Here is a 19,112-nt window from a genome sequence, read left to right as displayed (position 1 = left end):
CAACCCTTTCTAGATCATTTTGTTGTAGTTTACCTTAACGATATTGTAGTATACAGTAAGACCTTAGAGGAACACGTCGAGCACTTGAGAAGGGTGTTCCAAGTCTTACGAGAGAACGAGCTCTATGTTAAAGAGGAAAAGTGCTCGTTCGCCCAGAAGGAAGTACCGTTCCTAGGCCATGTCGTTAGAAGAGGCAAACTCCAGATGGACAAGGACAAGATTCAAGTTATTGACGAGTTGAAGCCATCCACCAAGGTGATCGAATTGCGAGTATTCTTAGGATTAGCCAACTATTACCGACGATTTATGAAGGGCTATTCCAAGATTGCCACACCTTTGACCAAGTTGCTCAAGAAGGATAAGGTGTGGGAATGGAGCACGAAATGCCAAAATGCATTCGAAAAGATCAAGGAGGCCATGGTGAGTGAGCCCGTGTTGGTGCTACCAGATTACACCAAACCTTTCGTAGTTTTCACCGATGCGTCCGATGTTGCCATTGGTGGAGTCATCATGCAAGAGGGGCATCCGGTTGCATACGAGAGCCGGAAGCTCAATGAGACCGAGCGGAGGTACTCGGTTCATGAGAAGGAGATGACAGCAATTGTACACTACTTGCGGACAAGGCGACACTACTTGCTTGGGTCCAAATTTATGGTGTTCACGGACAATGTTGCCAGTAGTTACTTCCTCACCTAGAAGAAGCTTTCTCCCAAGCAAGCTCGTTGGCAAGAGTTTATTGCCGAGTTCGACTTTTCCTTGGAGTACAAGCCGAGGAAGGTGAATTATGTAGCAGATGGCTTAAGCCGGAGGTATGCCATCGAAACTGTGGAAGATACTCTCATCGAGAGGATCAAATAAGGATTACCCCATAATCTTGTGGCCGAACGAATCATTGAGGGAGCCAATGAGGGGCGAACCCGAGAGTTTTGGCTAGAAGGAGAATTACTTTACCACCGAGGTCATCGTCTCTTTGTGCCCCGATATGGGAAGTTACGCAAGGAGCTCATGAAGGAATGTCATGATTCCAAGTGGGCGGGACATCCGGGAGTTGATCGAATATTGACATTACTCTCGGAACAATACTATTGGCCACACATGGTTGAAGATGTGTAGGCCTATGTGAAGACTTGTCTTGTATGCCAACAAGACCAAATCGAGGTGAAGAAACCGACGGGACTGCTACAACCGTTGCCCATTCTTGAGAGCCCATGGGAGAGTATTTCCATGGACTTTATCATTGGTTTGCCCAAAACTGATGGACTTTCAAGTATAATGGTTGTGGTTGACAGGTTTTCGAAGTATGCGATGTTCATACCCGCGTCCAAGGTGTGTCCAGTTGTAGAGGCCGCTTGACTTTTCCTTAAGCACGTGGTGAAGTATTGGTGAATGCCGAAAACCATCATTAGTGATCGGGACACGCGGTTCACAGGGAGGTTCTGGACGGAGTTGTTCAAACTGATGGGATCAAGCTTGAACTTTTCCACTGCAGTTCATCCACAAACCGATGGGCAAACCGAACGAGTGAATGCTCTATTAGAAATCTATCTGAGGCACTATATGAGTGCCAACCAACGAGACTGGCCCAAGCTGTTAGATGTGGCCCAATTTTCCTACAACTTGCAACGGAGTGAGGCGACAAACTAAAGTCCATTCGAGATCGTGACCGGGCAACAACCGTTGACACCTAACACGATTGTTTCCAGGTATGAAGGGCTCAATCCATCAACACACAACATTGCCAAGGAGTGTCACGAGCAACACGACTTAGCCCGAGCTTGTTTGCACAAGGCAAGAAAGCGGACCAAGAAGTGGGCTGACCGAAAGCTGAGGGACGTGAACTTTGAAGTTGGCAACCTTGTTCTTGCAAAGTTGGACAATGTTTTGCGCCATGCGGATGTGCACAAGGCGCTTGTGCGAAGATACGAGGGTCCTTTCCGAGTCCTGAAGCGGGTAGGCACATGGCCTACAAATTGGAGTTGCCTCCAACCATACGAGCGTATCCCGTTATCCATTTTAGCCTACTCAAGCCGTACCATTAGGATATAGAGGATCTGGATCGAGGCGAGTCTCACTGAGCACCAGTCGGAGTAGTGATCTTATATGACAAGGAGATCTAAGACATACAAGCGGAAAGAGTTATTCGACGGCCAGGACACCGCCCGAGGCATGAGTACTTTGTCCTATGGAAGGGACAACCCGAGTGCGAAGAAAGTTAGGAGCATGCCGAGGGACTTTGGCAATTCAAAACCCGAATAGACCAATTCCATGCCAGACGAGTGATGAGGGCGTCACAGGAACAAATGGGGGAGAATGTCACACACCAAGAGCCCACAACCAAGGTTAGCCCATGAAGAGCAACCCAAAGGGTGGTTTGGACCTTCTAGAAGCCACAAAGACTTTAGTGGCATTTAAATTTGTATAGATAATGCCCACTTATTTTTGGTTGGTAGGAATTAATCTAGACCGTCGATGTAATTAGATCTTAGCCGTTCATTGAGGGGAGCTTTGGCTATAAATAGAGGCCTCCCCTCCTCATTTGTACTCACTCATTCACTTTGAGAAATCATAAGAGCATTCTTCTCTCAAAGCTTTCTTATATTCCTTCTTGTGCTAGTTCTCTTGTCTAGCGTCCGTCGAGGTTCTAAGCATCCTTGCTTGGGATATTTTCAGGCTTACTTAGCCGCAATCACTAAGAATGAGACTAAGGCCGCACGTTCCGAGGCGTCGAGTTTTTGTTGGATTCGAATCTGATTTGAATGTTTTAACATTTTATTTATCATTTGATCTATGTTTAAGTAAATTTTATATTATTCAATTTTAAGGTAAAATTCTATATCCGATCAACCAAACCGATATAAATATATATAATTTTATTTTTATTAAGTAAACTAGAAAAATAATTAAAAATTTATGGAGACATGATCTAATTGGACCTTATCCTTAAAAAAATATGACCAAAACTCGTACTTGTTTAAGATGTCAAAGATGAATGAGACGACAAATATGTTGGCATATGTATTTGCCGTTACTGTCGGGTTTAACCAATTGAACAAAGGCCCAATATTTTCCACGTTCTGTTATGGTTATGCTCTTTCTCGAGTGCCCCGGAATGGGCGGCTCGGAAGATTGTGGGAAGATCGATTTTTTTAATATTAAATTAGATCATAATTCAAATTTTGATATTGTGAATGAATGAAATTAGGTTAATAATAGGATGATCAAGGATCGATCCGGATCAAATTTCTAGCTCTCAAAATTTGACTCGAGTACAACGGCCCCTCTTAATGTCAACTAACCCGACTCAAGTTTAGAAAAACTCTATCTAACTCAAAACTTGATCCAATTTATAGGTTTTATTATATATATACACTGTGTAAAACTCATTTAGTTTTATAAATATTAACTCCTTGTTTTTTTAATAAATATCTTCTCATTTTCTACTATTAAATTCGACATTTAATTTCTCTCATCCAATGATCCTAAAAATGTGTAAAACTAAAAAAGTTTTATATAGTGTAATCAGATCATATCCCATATATATATGTGTGTATATCAGGGGCGGATGTACATGGCTCTATAGGGGATCCATTACACACTCATTATTTTGAGAAAAATGTTAAATTTAGTTTAGTTTACTAATGGGGATGGGGAAAACATTTGCTCACCTAATTTTTTAGAATCGAGTATTAAAATTTTAAACACCTATTTTTCAATTTCTAGATTTGTCACTGGGTATATATATAACTTTTATTAGATAAAACGGTGATATAATTGAAAAATATAGAGAGATGTTTTATAACAATTATTTATAATTATATAGATATCATTTATACTATTTTCTCAAGTTGGATTGAATAGATTTCACCATAAACTCGAATTTGACTATATCCTTAAATATGGGACACAATCCATAAGAAATTAAGAAAAAACTTGACTCGATCCGTTCGGGCCTAAACTTGTTAGGTTCATATCAAATGCATATTCTTAACTAAGAGGATCATCCTCATAATGGATCAATATAATACTCAACTAAATTAATCGATCAATAGATCAAATACTAATGATTAAACAAAGATACTAATATTAAATCTTATTTTTAATTAAGACTTTAATTTCTCTTATTATTTCAGACTTAAGCAATGATTAAAAATTATCCTACCCTCAACTACTCACTAATTGGATACTAAATTTAACCAATATTAAGAGTGTGTTTGGATCAAAGATTTTATCATTTTCGGTCATCATTTTTTTTCCTGATTAAAGATGCCCATGTTTGATTGGGTAAGATTCCCAAGTGAGAGTAATCATTCAATACCAACAGTATATGTTTGGGTGTTTATTCGTGGGAATATTATTCCTACATGTATCTTAGGTATTTTTTCATTCCATTGTTAAGGGCTAAAATACTCTTCGTTTCCTCGTTTGTCTTTGCATATCTTCTTCTCCGAGCTTGTCTCTGCGAAAAATTTCATTTTCCCATTCTCCTGGTAAGATTTCTTCTCACTCCCTTTATTTTATTTTCTCAGCAGTGAAATTCATCGTTTTATTTTCTCAGCAGTGAAATTCATCGTTTTATATGAAATCTGGGTTTATTATGTTTTCTGTTTTCGTTCGTGTTATATGATTCTATGGCTTCAGCAAATGAGTTATGATTCATCACCACATTCTTCTTCTTTTTCCTAATCTCTTATAATATTCACCTTCTAGACGTAGACTCAAAATCAAATCTTTTGCATATAAAAACGAAGAAAAATGCTTGTGCTTTCCCATCCTCAAAGCAAAGAAACAACCCATACATTGTACGAACCGCTCTCTCCATCATTCTTCCAGTTTGATTTCGATAAAAATGGTGGCAAAACTAACGAACCCAAATTTCAATCCTCTGCATCAACCACTATAGTCAAACGAAAATCCTCATGGTCGTCCGTTCTCCGTTGGATTCCGACATCTACCGATCAAATCATCGCCGTCGAGAAACGCCTTATCTCCCTCGTCAAGTATATAAACCTTCAATTCCATTTGCTTATCAATTTACTTTGGATTCCCTAAGCTTACGCTTTAAAAAGCTGGAAACTTCGATTGCACATTAATTGAATTCTCATAGTATTTCATATAATTCTTTTGTTCTTTTTAATTTGGATTATCAATGGGTAATTGGGTATGTCATTGTTATTTCATAAATTTTGGCGAAAACTTGTATAGGAATTCGATAATTTTGGCGAAAACTTATTATTTTATATATTATTAATACAGGATTGGTTGGAAAAAAAATGCCAATTATGAAGCCATAGTAAAAGGAGCAAATATTGGGCTCTACCAATAAAATTTTGCAGAGGGTGGATTCAGTGTTCTTCAGGTTGTATATCCAACAGTTGGCTTGTCTACTTTGCATTTATATTGCACTTTATCTTCTGTCCCTCAACTTGTGTTGCTAATTGTTGTGCATGTTTGAATCCAGGTTATGCGGGTGCTTACGGTGCAACACCTCCTGTAAGTGATATGAATATAGTGTCTTATTATGGATCGACCATGTTTCTCTCTCTCTATATGAACCCTGGTTGAAATTAACTTTTATTATTCTGTTAATATGGATTATTTAGAAGGTTATATATTTCAGTCTTTGTCCAAATTTATAACTTCTGAGCTGCTGAATTTGGTTGCTGCAAGAGCATCTTTATTCAACTACATGGGAATTTTCTTTGCTTTGCTGTGTTGAAAACTTCTGGCCTATTTGTTTGCTCTGATGAAATCTCGGATGCTAAGTGAACTTGACCATTCTATATCATTATACTCTATGATACTCGTGATGGTGCACAACACTAACAGTTGAAAATTGAATACTTTTGAGTTGCAATCGAATGAAAAACATGGTTATTTGTTTGAGGGTCTAGTTATATTTTTTACTTTGAAATTAGTATCAGTTACATATCAAGAAAAAGGAGAATGTGAAGAGAGTAGATATTTCTCATTACTCTCTCATTCTTTTCCTCCAAAATGCTGCAGCTATCACAATTACCCTACCTGGGTGCTAGACCAATTATTCCAGAAGCTCCCGCGCCACCAAATAACATTCTGTTATTCAGAGTCCACTTCAGGACGTCTACAAGATTGGTGGTATTGGAACTGTCCCTGTTGGTCGTGTTGAGACTGGTGTCCTTAAACCTGGAATGGTCGTGACCTTTGGCCCCACTGGTCTGACCACTGAAGTTAAGTCTGTTGAGATGCACTATGAATCCCTCCCGGAGGCTCTATCTGGTGACAACGTTGGGTTCAATGTTAAGAATGTTGCTGTTAAGGATCGCAAGCATGGTTATGTTGCTTCGAACTCAAATGATGATCCTACCAAGGAGGCAGCCAACTTCACCTCACAAGTCATTATCATGAACTACCCTGGTCAGATTGGAAATGGATATGCCCCAGTTCTCGACTGTCACACCTCCCACATTGCCGTGAAATTTGGTGAATTGTTGACCAAGATTGACAGGCGATCTGGGAAGGAGCTTGAGAAGGAGCCTAAGTTCTTGAAGAACAGTGATGCAGGGATGGTGAAGATGGTTCCGACCAAGCCTATGGTTGTGGAGACATTCTCGGAGTACCCACCTCTTGGACGTTTCGCTGTGAGGGACATACACCAGACCGTTGTTGTTGGTGTCATCAAGAGCATCAAGAAGAAGGACCCAACCGGTGCCAAGGTCACCAAATCTGCCGCCAATAAGAAGTGAGGTTGCATTTGAGCAATAATTGTGATTGCAACGATAGTTTTCTAAAATCTGTCATGTTTTGTTTGAGACCCTGGTCATCGTTGTTGAATCTATCTTTAGTTTGTCTTGCTCAATTTCCATTAAAAAAAAAGAATCTTCCTCATGATGCAACCACAATGATGCTGCAAATGCTCTTCAATCAATACCCTAGTTTAAAGGATGTCAGAATGGTGGAAACAAAACCAGGTATTGCCTTTGTGGAGTATGAAAACGAGATGCAATCAACAGTTGCGATGCAGACACTATAAGGTTTCAAGATGCAGCAAAACCAGATGTTGATTACTTATGCAAAGAAGTAGACGGAAAGCCCGAAATGGTCTTCTTCTCTTGCATTCAACTTGAGAAGAAGGCCATGTGTATGGACCATGGATAATGGTCAATTAGATGGTAATTGCCATCTATTCTAATAGTTATTTTGTGACATTCTCTTTAACTAGAGCTTCAGGATTGTTACTATAGATTGTTTACTGGATGTTTATGTTTTAATCTATGAATTATTATTAAATTCTCTATGTTTTAACATTTGTCGCGGATACTAATCCGGTTACGTAAGTATGAATTAAATGACTAAATTATTATATATAGAAGAATGTAAACCTTGTCGATTGAAAATATAAGAAACCTTCCGGTGAATGTGTCATATATGAACTGAAGCTAGTTCCACAGTGTAAACATTAATATATTTTTACCATAAATTATGTAAAATTTAATATTAATTAAAATTAAAATAATACATGATATATTTAAATACTTAAATAATATATTATCAACATATATAATTTTTATATAAATAATTTTTATTTAAATATTTTGAATTTTACTTGTTAAAAATATAGAACAAGGACAATTTGGTAAAATATGCATTCTAGTAATCTTTTATTCTTTCAACCAAACATGATAATCTTACGTTCCTGTCAAACCAACCAAACATATTAATGTAACATTTCCAGTAATCTTATTATCTGATAATCTTTTATTTTCACTTGTAATCTGACATTCTGTGAACCAAACGCACTTAGTTAATAATATATGGGCTCAGCATGTCTAAAATCCACCAAGTCAACCACTGTCGTTTCCTGCTACTTTCACTAGAAACCCTAATTTCTCAAAACTTTTCATCCTTCTTCCATGGCAATCAGCTTCCAATTTCAGTCCCCTCTAAAACCCATCAATTTCCCAGTATCCACACCCAGAAAGGTCCCCCTTTTGATATGCAAAGCCTCGTTTTCAACCACCACCACTACAGAGCTCGAGCCAGTCTTCACCTCCGTCAAGTCCTTCGCTCCAGCCACAGTTGCCAATCTCGGCCCGGGTTTTGACTTCCTCGGCGCCGCCGTTGATGGCCTCGGAGATTACGTCTCCCTCAGCGTCGACTCCTCTCTCACCCCCGGTCACGTTTCGATCTCCGAAATCTCTGGGTCATCTAAACTCAGCACTAACCCTCTTTTCAACTGTGCCGGCATCGCTGCCATTGCCACTATGAAAATGCTCAACATTCGATCTTTCGGCCTTTCGCTTAAGCTTGAGAAGGGCTTGCCTTTAGGCAGTGGCCTCGGTTCCAGTGCCGCCTCCGCCGCCGCCGCTGCAGTGGCTGTCAACGAACTGTTTGGTGCTAAACTCGGAGTCGATCAACTGGTTCTGGCCGGATTAGAATCGGAAGCCAAAGTTTCCGGTTATCACGCTGATAATATTGCTCCAGCAGTCATGGGAGGTTTCGTTCTAATAAAAAGTTATGATCCTCTGGAGCTAAAGCCCTTGATTTTCCCCCAAAATAAGGAACTGTTTTTCATCTTGGTCAGCCCGGAATTCGAGGCTCCCACGAAGAAGATGCGGGCGGCTTTGCCTGCGGAAGTCGGGATGCCGCACCATGTCTGGAATTGCAGCCAAGCTTGTGCCCTGGTAGCTTCGGTGTTGGAGGGTGATGTGGTGGGGTTGGGGAAAGCGTTGTCGTCGGACAAGATCGTGGAGCCAAAACGAGCGCCGTTGATTCCGGGAATGGAGGGTGTGAAGAAGGCAGCTATCAAGGCTGGAGCTTTCGGCTGTACTATAAGCGGAGCTGGGCCGACGGCGGTGGCTGTGATTGACAATGAAGAGAGGGGGATGGAGATTGGGCAAAAAATGGTGGAAGCTTTTCTGGAAGAAGGGAATTTGAGATCGGTGGCAATGGTTAAGAGGCTCGATCGAGTTGGTGCTAGACTCATTGAGAGTGTTCCCAGATGATGATCAAAAGCATACATTTGCTTTTGATTTCACAAATTTCAGCCAAGTTTTTGCTATGTATGAAAGCTTCATTTTCATGGCTATGAAATAAAACCTAGTCTTTGTGATCTTTACGTTATGTCTTGGCAAAAACATATGCAATACTTGGAAGAAGATTATGAATGAAGATCAAAACTTTTACTCACTAACTCAGTTGTTCTTAACCTGCATTGAACAATGCCAGCTTTGAGTAGGGAGCATATGGCGATGCAGATGCCGAGCCGCCATCTGGTGTCGGCACATATATCTTGTGTTTTGAATTTCCTGATGCAGAGGATATCCATTATTTCAAGGTAAGGTTTGTTATCATTCATATAGAAGTCAAAAAGAAAAAATGAATACATTTATCTTATCACAGCAACATCGATAACGACAAGCTGCATGGCAACGATTATACTAGGAAACGTCAACGGGGTCGTAATAGAACTGACAAGTAGTGATGCAGCGGATGAACTGATACTAGGAAATGATTTTAAGATGAGAAACTAGAAGTCAATAGAGAATACTGATATATCTGCATGCACAAGTTAGAAGAGTTATTTGGGTCAATTTTTGAAAGAGAACAAGCAGACCAGTAGAACAATAAGGCCAGGTTCTCTACATTACCTAGCTTAAAGCACCCTTGACTCCCGGTTCGCAGAGATCATTCCAATTTGGTCCCTTTGCGGTTTCAGCGGGATGAACCATAGCTGGTTCTACCCGATGCTGCTTCATAAGATCATTGGAAGAAAGAGCTGACTGACTCACCAAAGCGGCAGCAGCATCGACATAGCTGTAGCCTGCAAGGGCATCAGCATCGGTCGGAGACATTACAGACCTCCTGTCTAGATCCCTGTATGCTTTCTTTGTGAATGCCGTTACCTTTTTTTTCCATCTTGGTCTTCTTTCTCGGACCATTTCCATGCTAGCATTTGCCAACCACAACCAATCCCCAGCATTTGAAGGCACTGGACTCATGGGGACTTGCATTTATATTATTTTTGAAAATGCATATGTATATATAAGTTTGACACGATCTATAAATGTCTTATAAAATAGGCATCGAAAATATATGGAAGGTGTAAACATACCCATTGGCTTTAGTTATATAGCATGAAATAGCACGAACCGAACGATCTTAGTCGTAAAGAAATTGTTATTATTTTTTGAGGTCTCATGTTCGAGCATTAGTAATGTCAGGATGTAAGCGTTTAATCTCAAATGGTTGAGAGTTATCTTTGAACATGTACTGTACTTACCCCGGATTAAAAAAAAATATAAGTTGAAACAACAAAAAGCATAGGGACTGAGAGTGTAATATGACTGCAAAATTAAACAAATGGAGATAGGGGAATCCTATGTAAACTTCTGGTGCTTTCCACGTAAAGCTTTCGTCTTCAACTGAAAATTAAATTATAAAAATGATTGTACAAAAAAAAAAGAGAAAATAATTTCAGTGACCAAAACTGCCTTATAATATACGATTTTAATCAATTTTTTTTGGATTTACCAAAATGATCAATTAAATCGTAATGCGATCGATAATTCGCAACGCGATCTCCGGTATCGATAGTCGAAGTTCGCGTTGCGAATCTAGAAACTGATTTGCGATACCGGAGATCGCGTTGCGAATTATCGATCGCATTACGATTTAGTTGGTCATTTTGACAAATCCAAAAAAAATTAATTAAAATTATATATTATAAGAGATTTTTGATCACTGAAGTTATTTTCCAAAAAAAAAAAATGCTTTGTACATACGTTGAGGTACTTGAGTGACTTGACTTGGTCTCACCTCATCAAAAGTACATACTTTTTCAACTAATTTTCATCGAACAGCATTTGAACATCAAAAAGTATATACGACAATATAATATAAACCCTAAAAACAGTGTAATCGAAAAATATTTAAAGAAGTTTAATGAAATAGGTTAAGAACTACCGAAAATATTAAATTAAACGTAATATATTAGGTTTCATGTAGTTTTAGGAAATAAAAGAATGGCTTAACCAGGTAAATTATGTTCCCAGTTTGTATTGAAACTCACTTAGAAGAATTTTGATATTTTTGAATTTTATAACAAGTTCACAGCGAAACCGGTTATAGTATAGAGACCAACGTATAAAATTATTATAATTATTTTGAAAATACAACTTATAACATTAATGTGTGAAGGAAGATGGCAACAAGAGCTTTATTTTTGTAGTCGGAACCTAAAATATCACTGAACTGTATAAAGATAATTGTTTTTTGATAATGATGTGACATTAAGAAGGTAAAATTTTAAAATGCAACCAATATCATTAAAGTAGCATATAATTTTTTCGGCCGATGTGTACAATTTTTTTAGTTGGAAACTGATTATATCGAAAGTTTTTCCCTAAGTATCAATACTTTCTAATTGTAAAAAGAAGGGAATGGAGAAGTGTATTTAAGAGAATTAGACCTATGCACATATTTCGATATAAATGGGAAAGTGCCAAGTATTTATACATTGCATAAGCGGCTTAACGGCGATAAAGACAAGAATCAAAGAGTAGAGCAAGGGGTTTTTATTTCAAGAATTTGTTTTCCATCTGAGAAGTAAAAATTAAGTCAGAAAAACAAAACTAAAATCTCAAATTGAAGTATAGAGATGTACGTTATCGAAACCCTAGTTTGCAAATTCTTCAATTAAGTTATTTTAGATTTAGTGATTAGGGTTTATTGTAGAGGGTAAAGTTGTGGAACGAAGGACCAATTATTGTTATAGGTTGAACCTATTCTATAAATACACAAGTTGACATTACTAGTAGCAACATATTTCCTTTAGAACCGTGATATTCTGGGGCGCAATTGTTTCTATTTTGCCTAATCGTAATACTTTGTGCTCTTAACATATTTGATTGTCATGTGGAACACCAAGGCTCCATCGGCTAAAACTTTCATAATATTCCAGATTGCAACGTGCTTTCTTTTGGGGTCATGACACTCTAGGCGCAATCTATTCTATTAATACACAAGTTGACATTACAAGTCGCAATCTATCTTCTTTAGAACTGTGATATTCTGGGGCGCAATCGTTTCCATTTTACCTAATCATAATACTTTGTGTTCTTAACCTATTTGATTGTCTTGGGGAACTTTAAGGCTCCATGGCTAAAATTTTCATAATACTTTAGGTGCAATCACTTTTATTTTTTAAAATGATAAATATTTCATATTGCAACGTTCTTTCTTTGGGGACATGATACTCTGGGCACAATCTATTCTATTAATACACAAATTGACATTACAAGTCGCGACCTATTTCCTTTAGAATCGAGATATTCTAGGGTACAACCGTTTTTATTTTGGCTAATCGTAATACTTTGTGCTCTTAACATATTTGATTGTCATGGGGAACGCCAAGACTCCATCGACTAAAACTTTTATAATACTTTAGGCGCAATCACTTTTATTTTATAAAATGATAATATTTCATATTGCAATGTGACTCTAGAACTTAATTTATTTAAATCTATCACGATATTTAAAACCTGTTCTGTTACTCCGGATCATAATTATTCTGGTTTTAAATTAAAATATTGTAGGTCACACCTTTAATAACCTTTTCTACCGGTCACGTCGTTAATTAACCTTATTTTAGGGTCGCACACTAGAACCCCATAAAAACAAAAACAAAACCAAAAGGAAATACGAATATTGTCCCATTTTTTGTTTCATATTATTACATGCATTACTTAAATACGTTCAAGAATAGAGTTAAAGAAAATTTAATATTATTACGCGTATTGTTTCCTGAACTTTAGTTTATTTTTTGTTTGATTTAATAAATTAAATTCCAATTGATAATACATATTTAAATTTAATGAAAATCTATTATAAATTATAATTAAAATCTTCATGTTCATGTTCTTCTGCCATTTTTGTTATTCCAATTCCACTGTTAGATTCTGTCTAATAAGCAACTTGCCAAAATAACCTAAAAAAAATAAAGGAGTTTGGACCTTAACTACCAATTTTCCTAGGGAAATCTTTAAATTAAAACAATGACCAAACAACCGAAAACTACCAAAAGACAGAGAAAAATGTGTCACAAAGTCGACAGTTGGTAACCAACATTAAAGTTGGTGTCGCCGTCGACTAAATAGAACCAAACAAAAAAAAGTTGATTTGATTTATAAAAAATGGCACAAACGGTAAATAAAAAGACAAAGAAAAGGGGAGGATAGGGGAGAGTGGCTAGGGTATCATTTGTTATTTTAAATGCTCTAATTAAGTCTAATTGAAATATTTTTATGTTTAGGGTTCAATTTAAGATCTGGATCATAGTTTTAGGGATGTGCGGTGGAATAAACCACATATATACACATACGCTCAAATCCAATTCAAATAAATATTCTGTTTATTCTGAATTACAAACACAGAAGGTCAACGAGAAAAACAAAAAAGGGTAAATTAGTCAAAGAGAAAGTTGGCATTCACGCGGAAACTTCATAGCTTCAAACTTCAAAGTTGCTAGTTTCAAGACTGCTATAATATTTTGACCAAAACGACCTTAGAACACATGGTCGTAAGCCCACCGAACTTTTACTCCACGTGAATGATACGCACCAATCAAATCACTACAAACTCAACGTTGTCGTTATCTCCAACATGTGAGAAAAGGTCAAACAGGGAGCATCAAGGATTTCACTTTACTGATCTGCCCTTCACTTCACCTCTTCCCTTAAATAACAATGATTATAAGCATTTAACTAACATTTTTGGTCTAATTTTGAATTTCACCTCTCTATGACAATCAGGAAATCAGTCCTTTTTCAGTCCTTTTACTATAATTTTTCAGAATTTGATCATCATATTCAATGGCGGATCTAGAAATATTTTTTTTATGGTGGACACACACACACATATATTAGTCACATAAAACTTTTATACAAGACGAGTACAACTATTAAAAAATTTAAATTTCAAAATGTGCGCGTGTTCACCCTAGATCTTTAATGGATCTGCCACTTACCCTACTTTGTAAATATTGATAAATTAATTCAATTTGGTAACGTGTTTAAACATGTTCATTACACCACTGACCTAAAAAATCAATAGTTTAACAAAGTATAGTTAAGGAATTAGCAAAAAATTAAATTAAAATATAAGTATTAAATTATAAATTGTATAAAATAAAGGGATGTAAGTAATAGTTAAAACCACATATTTTCTTGCACCGAATACCGATATTTCGCTGGTAAGAAAAAGGGCAAAAAAGAAGGAAGAAGAAAGAGAGGAGAGTTTAGCTGGTCAGCACTCGGCAAGCACGATAGTTCTTAGAAACACACAGCTGGTTCTTATTAGAATCCATCATCTTTAGCCATTTCCTAAAATAATCTAATTTTTCTTCCCTTTTTTGCACTCCAAAACTGGTACTTCATCTCTCTCTCTTTCCTTTTTTATTGATTTCTGTTTGTTTAGATCTTTAGGCAGCTTGATATCTTTTAGCCATAGAAAAGGTGATGCCTGTGTTTACTTTACATAACTTATTTGGTTGATTGCAAATCAGTGAAAGTTCGATTTTTTTCCTTTTTGATTTTGATGCTCTGATCTGATATGGGCTTCTTTTGATGCTTAGATTTCTGGGTTTTTGCATGAAAAATTCTGGGACTTATTGAAAGTTTATGTTCTTTTTTTGTTCTTTTGTTAGTGTAAATTGATGAGATATTATTGGATGAAGAGAATAGTGTTGGGGAAATACTGATTGTTTCATGGGCAATACATGCCGTGGATCTTTCAAGGGGAAGCTTTATTCTTCGAATCGCACCGCTACCAACACGTCGTCCGGCCGATCGAATTCGACCAGCGATTATTCCCCTTCCACCGTGAACTCTCAACAGCTCATCGCTCAAGAATTCTCTAAAGAGACCACCAAAAAGGACCCCAATTTGCCCCTCGTCAGCCCCACCAACAAGAAAGAAAACAGCATGAGGCGCGGTAACGATCACCAGGCTTATTATGTTTTGGGTCATAAGACCGCCAACATCCGTGACCTTTACACTTTGGGTCGAAAGCTAGGACAAGGACAGTTTGGGACTACTTACTTATGTACCGAGATCTCCACGAGCGTCGAGTATGCCTGTAAATCGATATCCAAGAGGAAGTTGATCTCCAAAGAGGATGTCGATGATGTCCGGAGGGAGATTCAGATAATGCACCATTTGGCTGGTCATAAGAACATCGTGACAATTAAGGGTGCGTATGAGGATACTTTGTACGTGCATATCGTGATGGAGCTTTGCTCGGGAGGTGAACTGTTCGATCGCATTATCCAGAGAGGGCATTACTCCGAGAGGAAGGCAGCTGAATTGACTAAGATCATTGTTGGTGTTGTCGAGGCTTGCCATTCGCTCGGGGTTATGCATAGAGACTTGAAGCCCGAGAATTTCTTGTTAGTTAACAAGGATGATGATTTCTCTCTCAAGGCCATTGATTTTGGACTCTCCGTCTTCTTTAAACCAGGTTTTTGACGCCATTAATCCACTACTTGTTCCTCATTTAGTAGGTCAATTACTTGATCTTGCTTAAACCTGGTTCGAATACTTAACATTTCATAATTAAAGAGCCAAATTTTCTTATTTTAGCAAGTAACATAGTAAGGAGTTTGCTAATTGGATCGATCCCTTCTTAAATCAAGTTGATTGACATAATGTGTGGTTTACCATGTTAGGCCAAATGTTTACCGACGTGGTTGGCAGCCCGTATTATGTTGCTCCAGAAGTACTCCTCAAGCATTACGGACCAGAAGCAGACGTATGGACTGCAGGAGTTATACTCTATATATTGCTAAGCGGCGTTCCACCGTTTTGGGCAGGTATTTATAATGTTTTATGATGATGTACCTTGAAGAGTTTTTATGTAATTCTTATACTTAAAGAGTATTTGTCCGTCTTCTTCAGAAACACAGCAAGGAATATTCGATGCAGTGATAAAAGGACATATTGACTTCGATTCGGACCCGTGGCCCCTGATATCTGATAGTGCAAAGGACTTAATCCGAAAGATGTTATGCTCTCAACCTTCAGAGCGGCTGACTGCTCACGAAGTATTATGTATGTTATATATGCCGCCTCTCAATTATTATCTAACTTGGTGTGAATGAAATGAAAAGAAAGTTTAACTTTTCTTTCGAATTGTTTAGGCCATCCTTGGATTTGTGAAAATGGGGTTGCTCCTGATAGGGCACTGGATCCAGCTGTACTATCTCGCCTTAAACAATTCTCAGCAATGAATAAACTAAAGAAGATGGCTTTACGGGTAAGATTCTCGAGATTGTGAGAGATGAAATGGGATGTATATGTAAAAGAAGGATCTTGTCAAATAAGTAGCACAATGTTTTCTTCGTGCCATGAAGGCCTAATATGCAATCTACACAGCAGAAGCTAGCTGTTTGTCATTAAACAGAGAATGCACCATCGTTTTTCTCGAATATTTCCCTGCCTGAGTCGAACATGTTTTTTGCACTCGATATTTAGAGTTTAGTCTAAAGCACATTGGAACTTCATGTTGGATTTAAACGTTCCCTGTCCTCTTTTTACAATCAGGTGATAGCTGAAAGTCTATCCGAGGAGGAGATTGCTGGTTTGAGAGAAATGTTCACATCTATGGATACCGATAACAGTGGTGCAATCACATTTGATGAACTCAAAGCCGGTTTACGAAGATATGGCTCTACCTTGAAAGATATGGAGATAAGGGACCTTATGGATGCAGTAAGTTTGTTTCGAAGAGGATATCTAAATATTCGGTTCATTTTCCTTTTATCTTATCTTTCTCCATCCTGCTCTTTTGCGAATCATTCATTCATTCATTTTCTTTTTCTTGCTTAATTTCTTTTCATTGTTTTGTATTCAAATGGTCTAGTTGTCTAAATGCTAACTTATATGTGTTCATAAATATGTTGTTATACCGCTCGTTACTTATTTCCCGTGTTAATTGCATGTTTGCAACTGAATCATCTGAGCTCGTTTATTTGTGTTCTTAGGCTGATGTCGACAATAGTGGGACCATTGATTATGGAGAATTTATAGCTGCAACGGTTCACCTTAACAAACTAGAGCGCGAGGAGCATCTCGTTGCAGCGTTCCGGTACTTTGATAAGGACGGAAGTGGCTATATTACAGTTGATGAGCTTCAGCAAGCTTGTGCTGAGCATAACATGACTGATGTTCTGCTCGAGGATATAATTAGAGAAGTTGATCAAGATAATGTAAGTCATCTTACCTTTCAACAATTGGATGGTAACGATGTTCTTGAGCTACCTAATTTGTTTCATCGAACTTTATGGTTGTTTTCTCATATGATCTAGCATGGTACTGGTAATAACAAGATGTGATAACATGTCCATTTACATTTAGACAAAGTTGTGGTAGACGATATCACGATACTCTATACTTACCGCACTGTTCTCTCGGTTGGAACAATTCTTTTTTCCTTCGTTCGATGTAAGTTTCGATTTCCTGACACTATTACTGCTTTTCATTTTCAGGATGGAAGAATTGATTATGGTGAATTTGTTGCCATGATGCAAAAAGGTAATGCAGGAATCGGTAGACGAACCATGCGAAACAGTCTGAATATAAGCATGAGAGATGCCCCCGGTGCGCTATAACTTCCAGCCACGAACATCATGTACATGTATCTTCCGTCTAGCTTCTACGTCGTACACCCCCTCCCCCCGAGATAGTTGAACCACAAGTAAAGTAAAGCAACTACATAATCTACTTTTAGAAGTAATGGTGAAGAATCAAGACGCCTTAGAAAACCCCGTAAGTTGTACGGAATAACTCCGGTATTGTTGCATTGGTGTTGCATTATAGTTAAAGGTACCGAGAAAGACTTGGCCACGATAACTCGGAAATGTGATTTTTCGATTTCTCTACTCATTCGCAGTTTGTACAGTAAAGCCAGTGGATGATGATCCGTGACAGCGTTCAGGGAACAGTTCCGGTTCCTCGCATGCTCCGGGACTTTGTCGGTGAAGAAATGGTTGTGGGAGGTTCTTTGTTGGAGTATTTAGTGAGATGCTATTGGTTTATGGATGCCATATTTAACCAAATCATGGGTTCTGTAAACTTGAGGAGCCTGTGGAAGTGTCGAAGTTATTGAGATTACGATGTCATTAGTTATGTCTTTAATTGATGTTTTTGTGTTGATTTCTTAAGGATTTGCAGATATTTGTGTTGTGAAACTGCTTCATTTTTCTCCCCCTTTTTTTCAGCCTTATATCCCAACATTTTTTATCTCCATGACGAGACGTTAAGCTTCTTTAAGCAATGTTCAGTGTTCGATGTTTAAACAATGTTCCATCCGTACCAGGTAATAGTTGTTATCTAAATCAACTAGTTGGAAGTGTCCTTGTGACTGCCATAACAATTTAATCTCGTTCCATAACGCTCGGTATCCGATTGTTTTGCCCAGGAGTCTCACGATGACTGTCTTCCGCCTGTTATAATCTATAGATTCATGTACTCGGTTTGAGAATTGTATGACAGGGTAATGTCCGCTCCTATCCGCCAGTACATCTTCTTGCAGCGTTATCTCTTCATCTTTAAACTCAAAACCTTCAGTTGGAATTCCCTTCTCCCCTCTCAACGTCGCCGCATAGGATTTAATGTGAGTCACATCCTGTTTGTTTCAGATTACAGTAATCCATGTACGTCCTCGCCGTTCGCCTGTGGTCCCTCTTGCATAGGGACATCAGTCTCGTTCATCCTCTCCACGAATTCTCTTTCCATGGCAGCCCCAGAATCTACTAGCGTGTCTCCACATACCTCCTCGCTTCTTAACACTTCATGAATTAATCAAACAAAGGGTGGGGTTTCAAACACAACATCAGAATTCTACCTGCAAAATCTAATATCATATTCGAGACTTTGATGGATGAAATAAGGGTCTTTTGAGGTGTTTGGGAGGCTAGAATATGCGGGAAAATGGAGAGGAAAATAAAGCCATTAACGACCCCATCACAGCCCCTAAACCAAAGGCATTAACGACAGTTATTCGACATCATTAACGCAACACCAATCCGCAACTTGTGAGAAGAAAATCGAAGAGTAAAATAAAGGGGCAGAGTAAATCCC

At 38.0% G+C, this 19,112-nt stretch overlaps 3 protein-coding genes across 4 annotated transcripts; all 3 read left to right on the top strand.

Moving 5' to 3' along the window:
• Positions 1-1,386: 1,386 nt before the first annotated feature.
• LOC120171537 (elongation factor 1-alpha-like) lies at positions 1,387-18,560 on the top strand. Its single transcript, XM_039179229.1, has 6 exons — positions 1,387-1,589; positions 1,704-1,911; positions 2,628-2,632; positions 6,086-6,723; positions 11,541-11,548; positions 18,550-18,560. Exons 1-4 carry the CDS (start codon positions 1,387-1,389, stop codon positions 6,720-6,722), a joined length of 1,053 nt encoding a protein of 350 aa, XP_039035160.1. The 3' UTR covers position 6,723; positions 11,541-11,548; positions 18,550-18,560.
• Positions 7,842-9,094, top strand: LOC120171458 (homoserine kinase-like). Its single transcript, XM_039179166.1, has one exon. It carries the CDS (start codon positions 7,890-7,892, stop codon positions 8,979-8,981), a length of 1,092 nt encoding a protein of 363 aa, XP_039035097.1. The 5' UTR covers positions 7,842-7,889; the 3' UTR covers positions 8,982-9,094.
• On the top strand, positions 14,695-18,222 carry LOC120171457 (calcium-dependent protein kinase 26-like). 2 transcript variants are annotated; one of them, XM_039179164.1, is made up of 8 exons: positions 14,695-15,492; positions 15,701-15,844; positions 15,930-16,082; positions 16,172-16,287; positions 16,575-16,742; positions 17,015-17,239; positions 17,519-17,667; positions 17,923-18,222. In XM_039179164.1, the coding sequence occupies exons 1-7, from the start codon at positions 14,742-14,744 to the stop codon at positions 17,639-17,641; spliced, it is 1,680 nt and encodes a 559-aa protein (XP_039035095.1). In that variant the 5' UTR covers positions 14,695-14,741; the 3' UTR covers positions 17,642-17,667; positions 17,923-18,222. The 2 variants fall into 2 exon arrangements, with proteins under 2 accessions (XP_039035095.1, XP_039035094.1); XM_039179163.1 differs by having other exon boundaries at positions 14,742-15,492; positions 17,519-17,661.
• Positions 18,561-19,112: the final 552 nt, after the last annotated feature.

Source organism: Hibiscus syriacus, unplaced genomic scaffold, assembly GCF_006381635.1.
Source record: "Hibiscus syriacus cultivar Baekdansim isolate YM2019G1 unplaced genomic scaffold, ASM638163v2 tig00111834_pilon, whole genome shotgun sequence".
In the NCBI taxonomy this organism is placed as follows: Eukaryota; Viridiplantae; Streptophyta; class Magnoliopsida; order Malvales; family Malvaceae; genus Hibiscus; species Hibiscus syriacus.
This window is presented reverse-complemented; position numbering and strand designations above follow the sequence as displayed.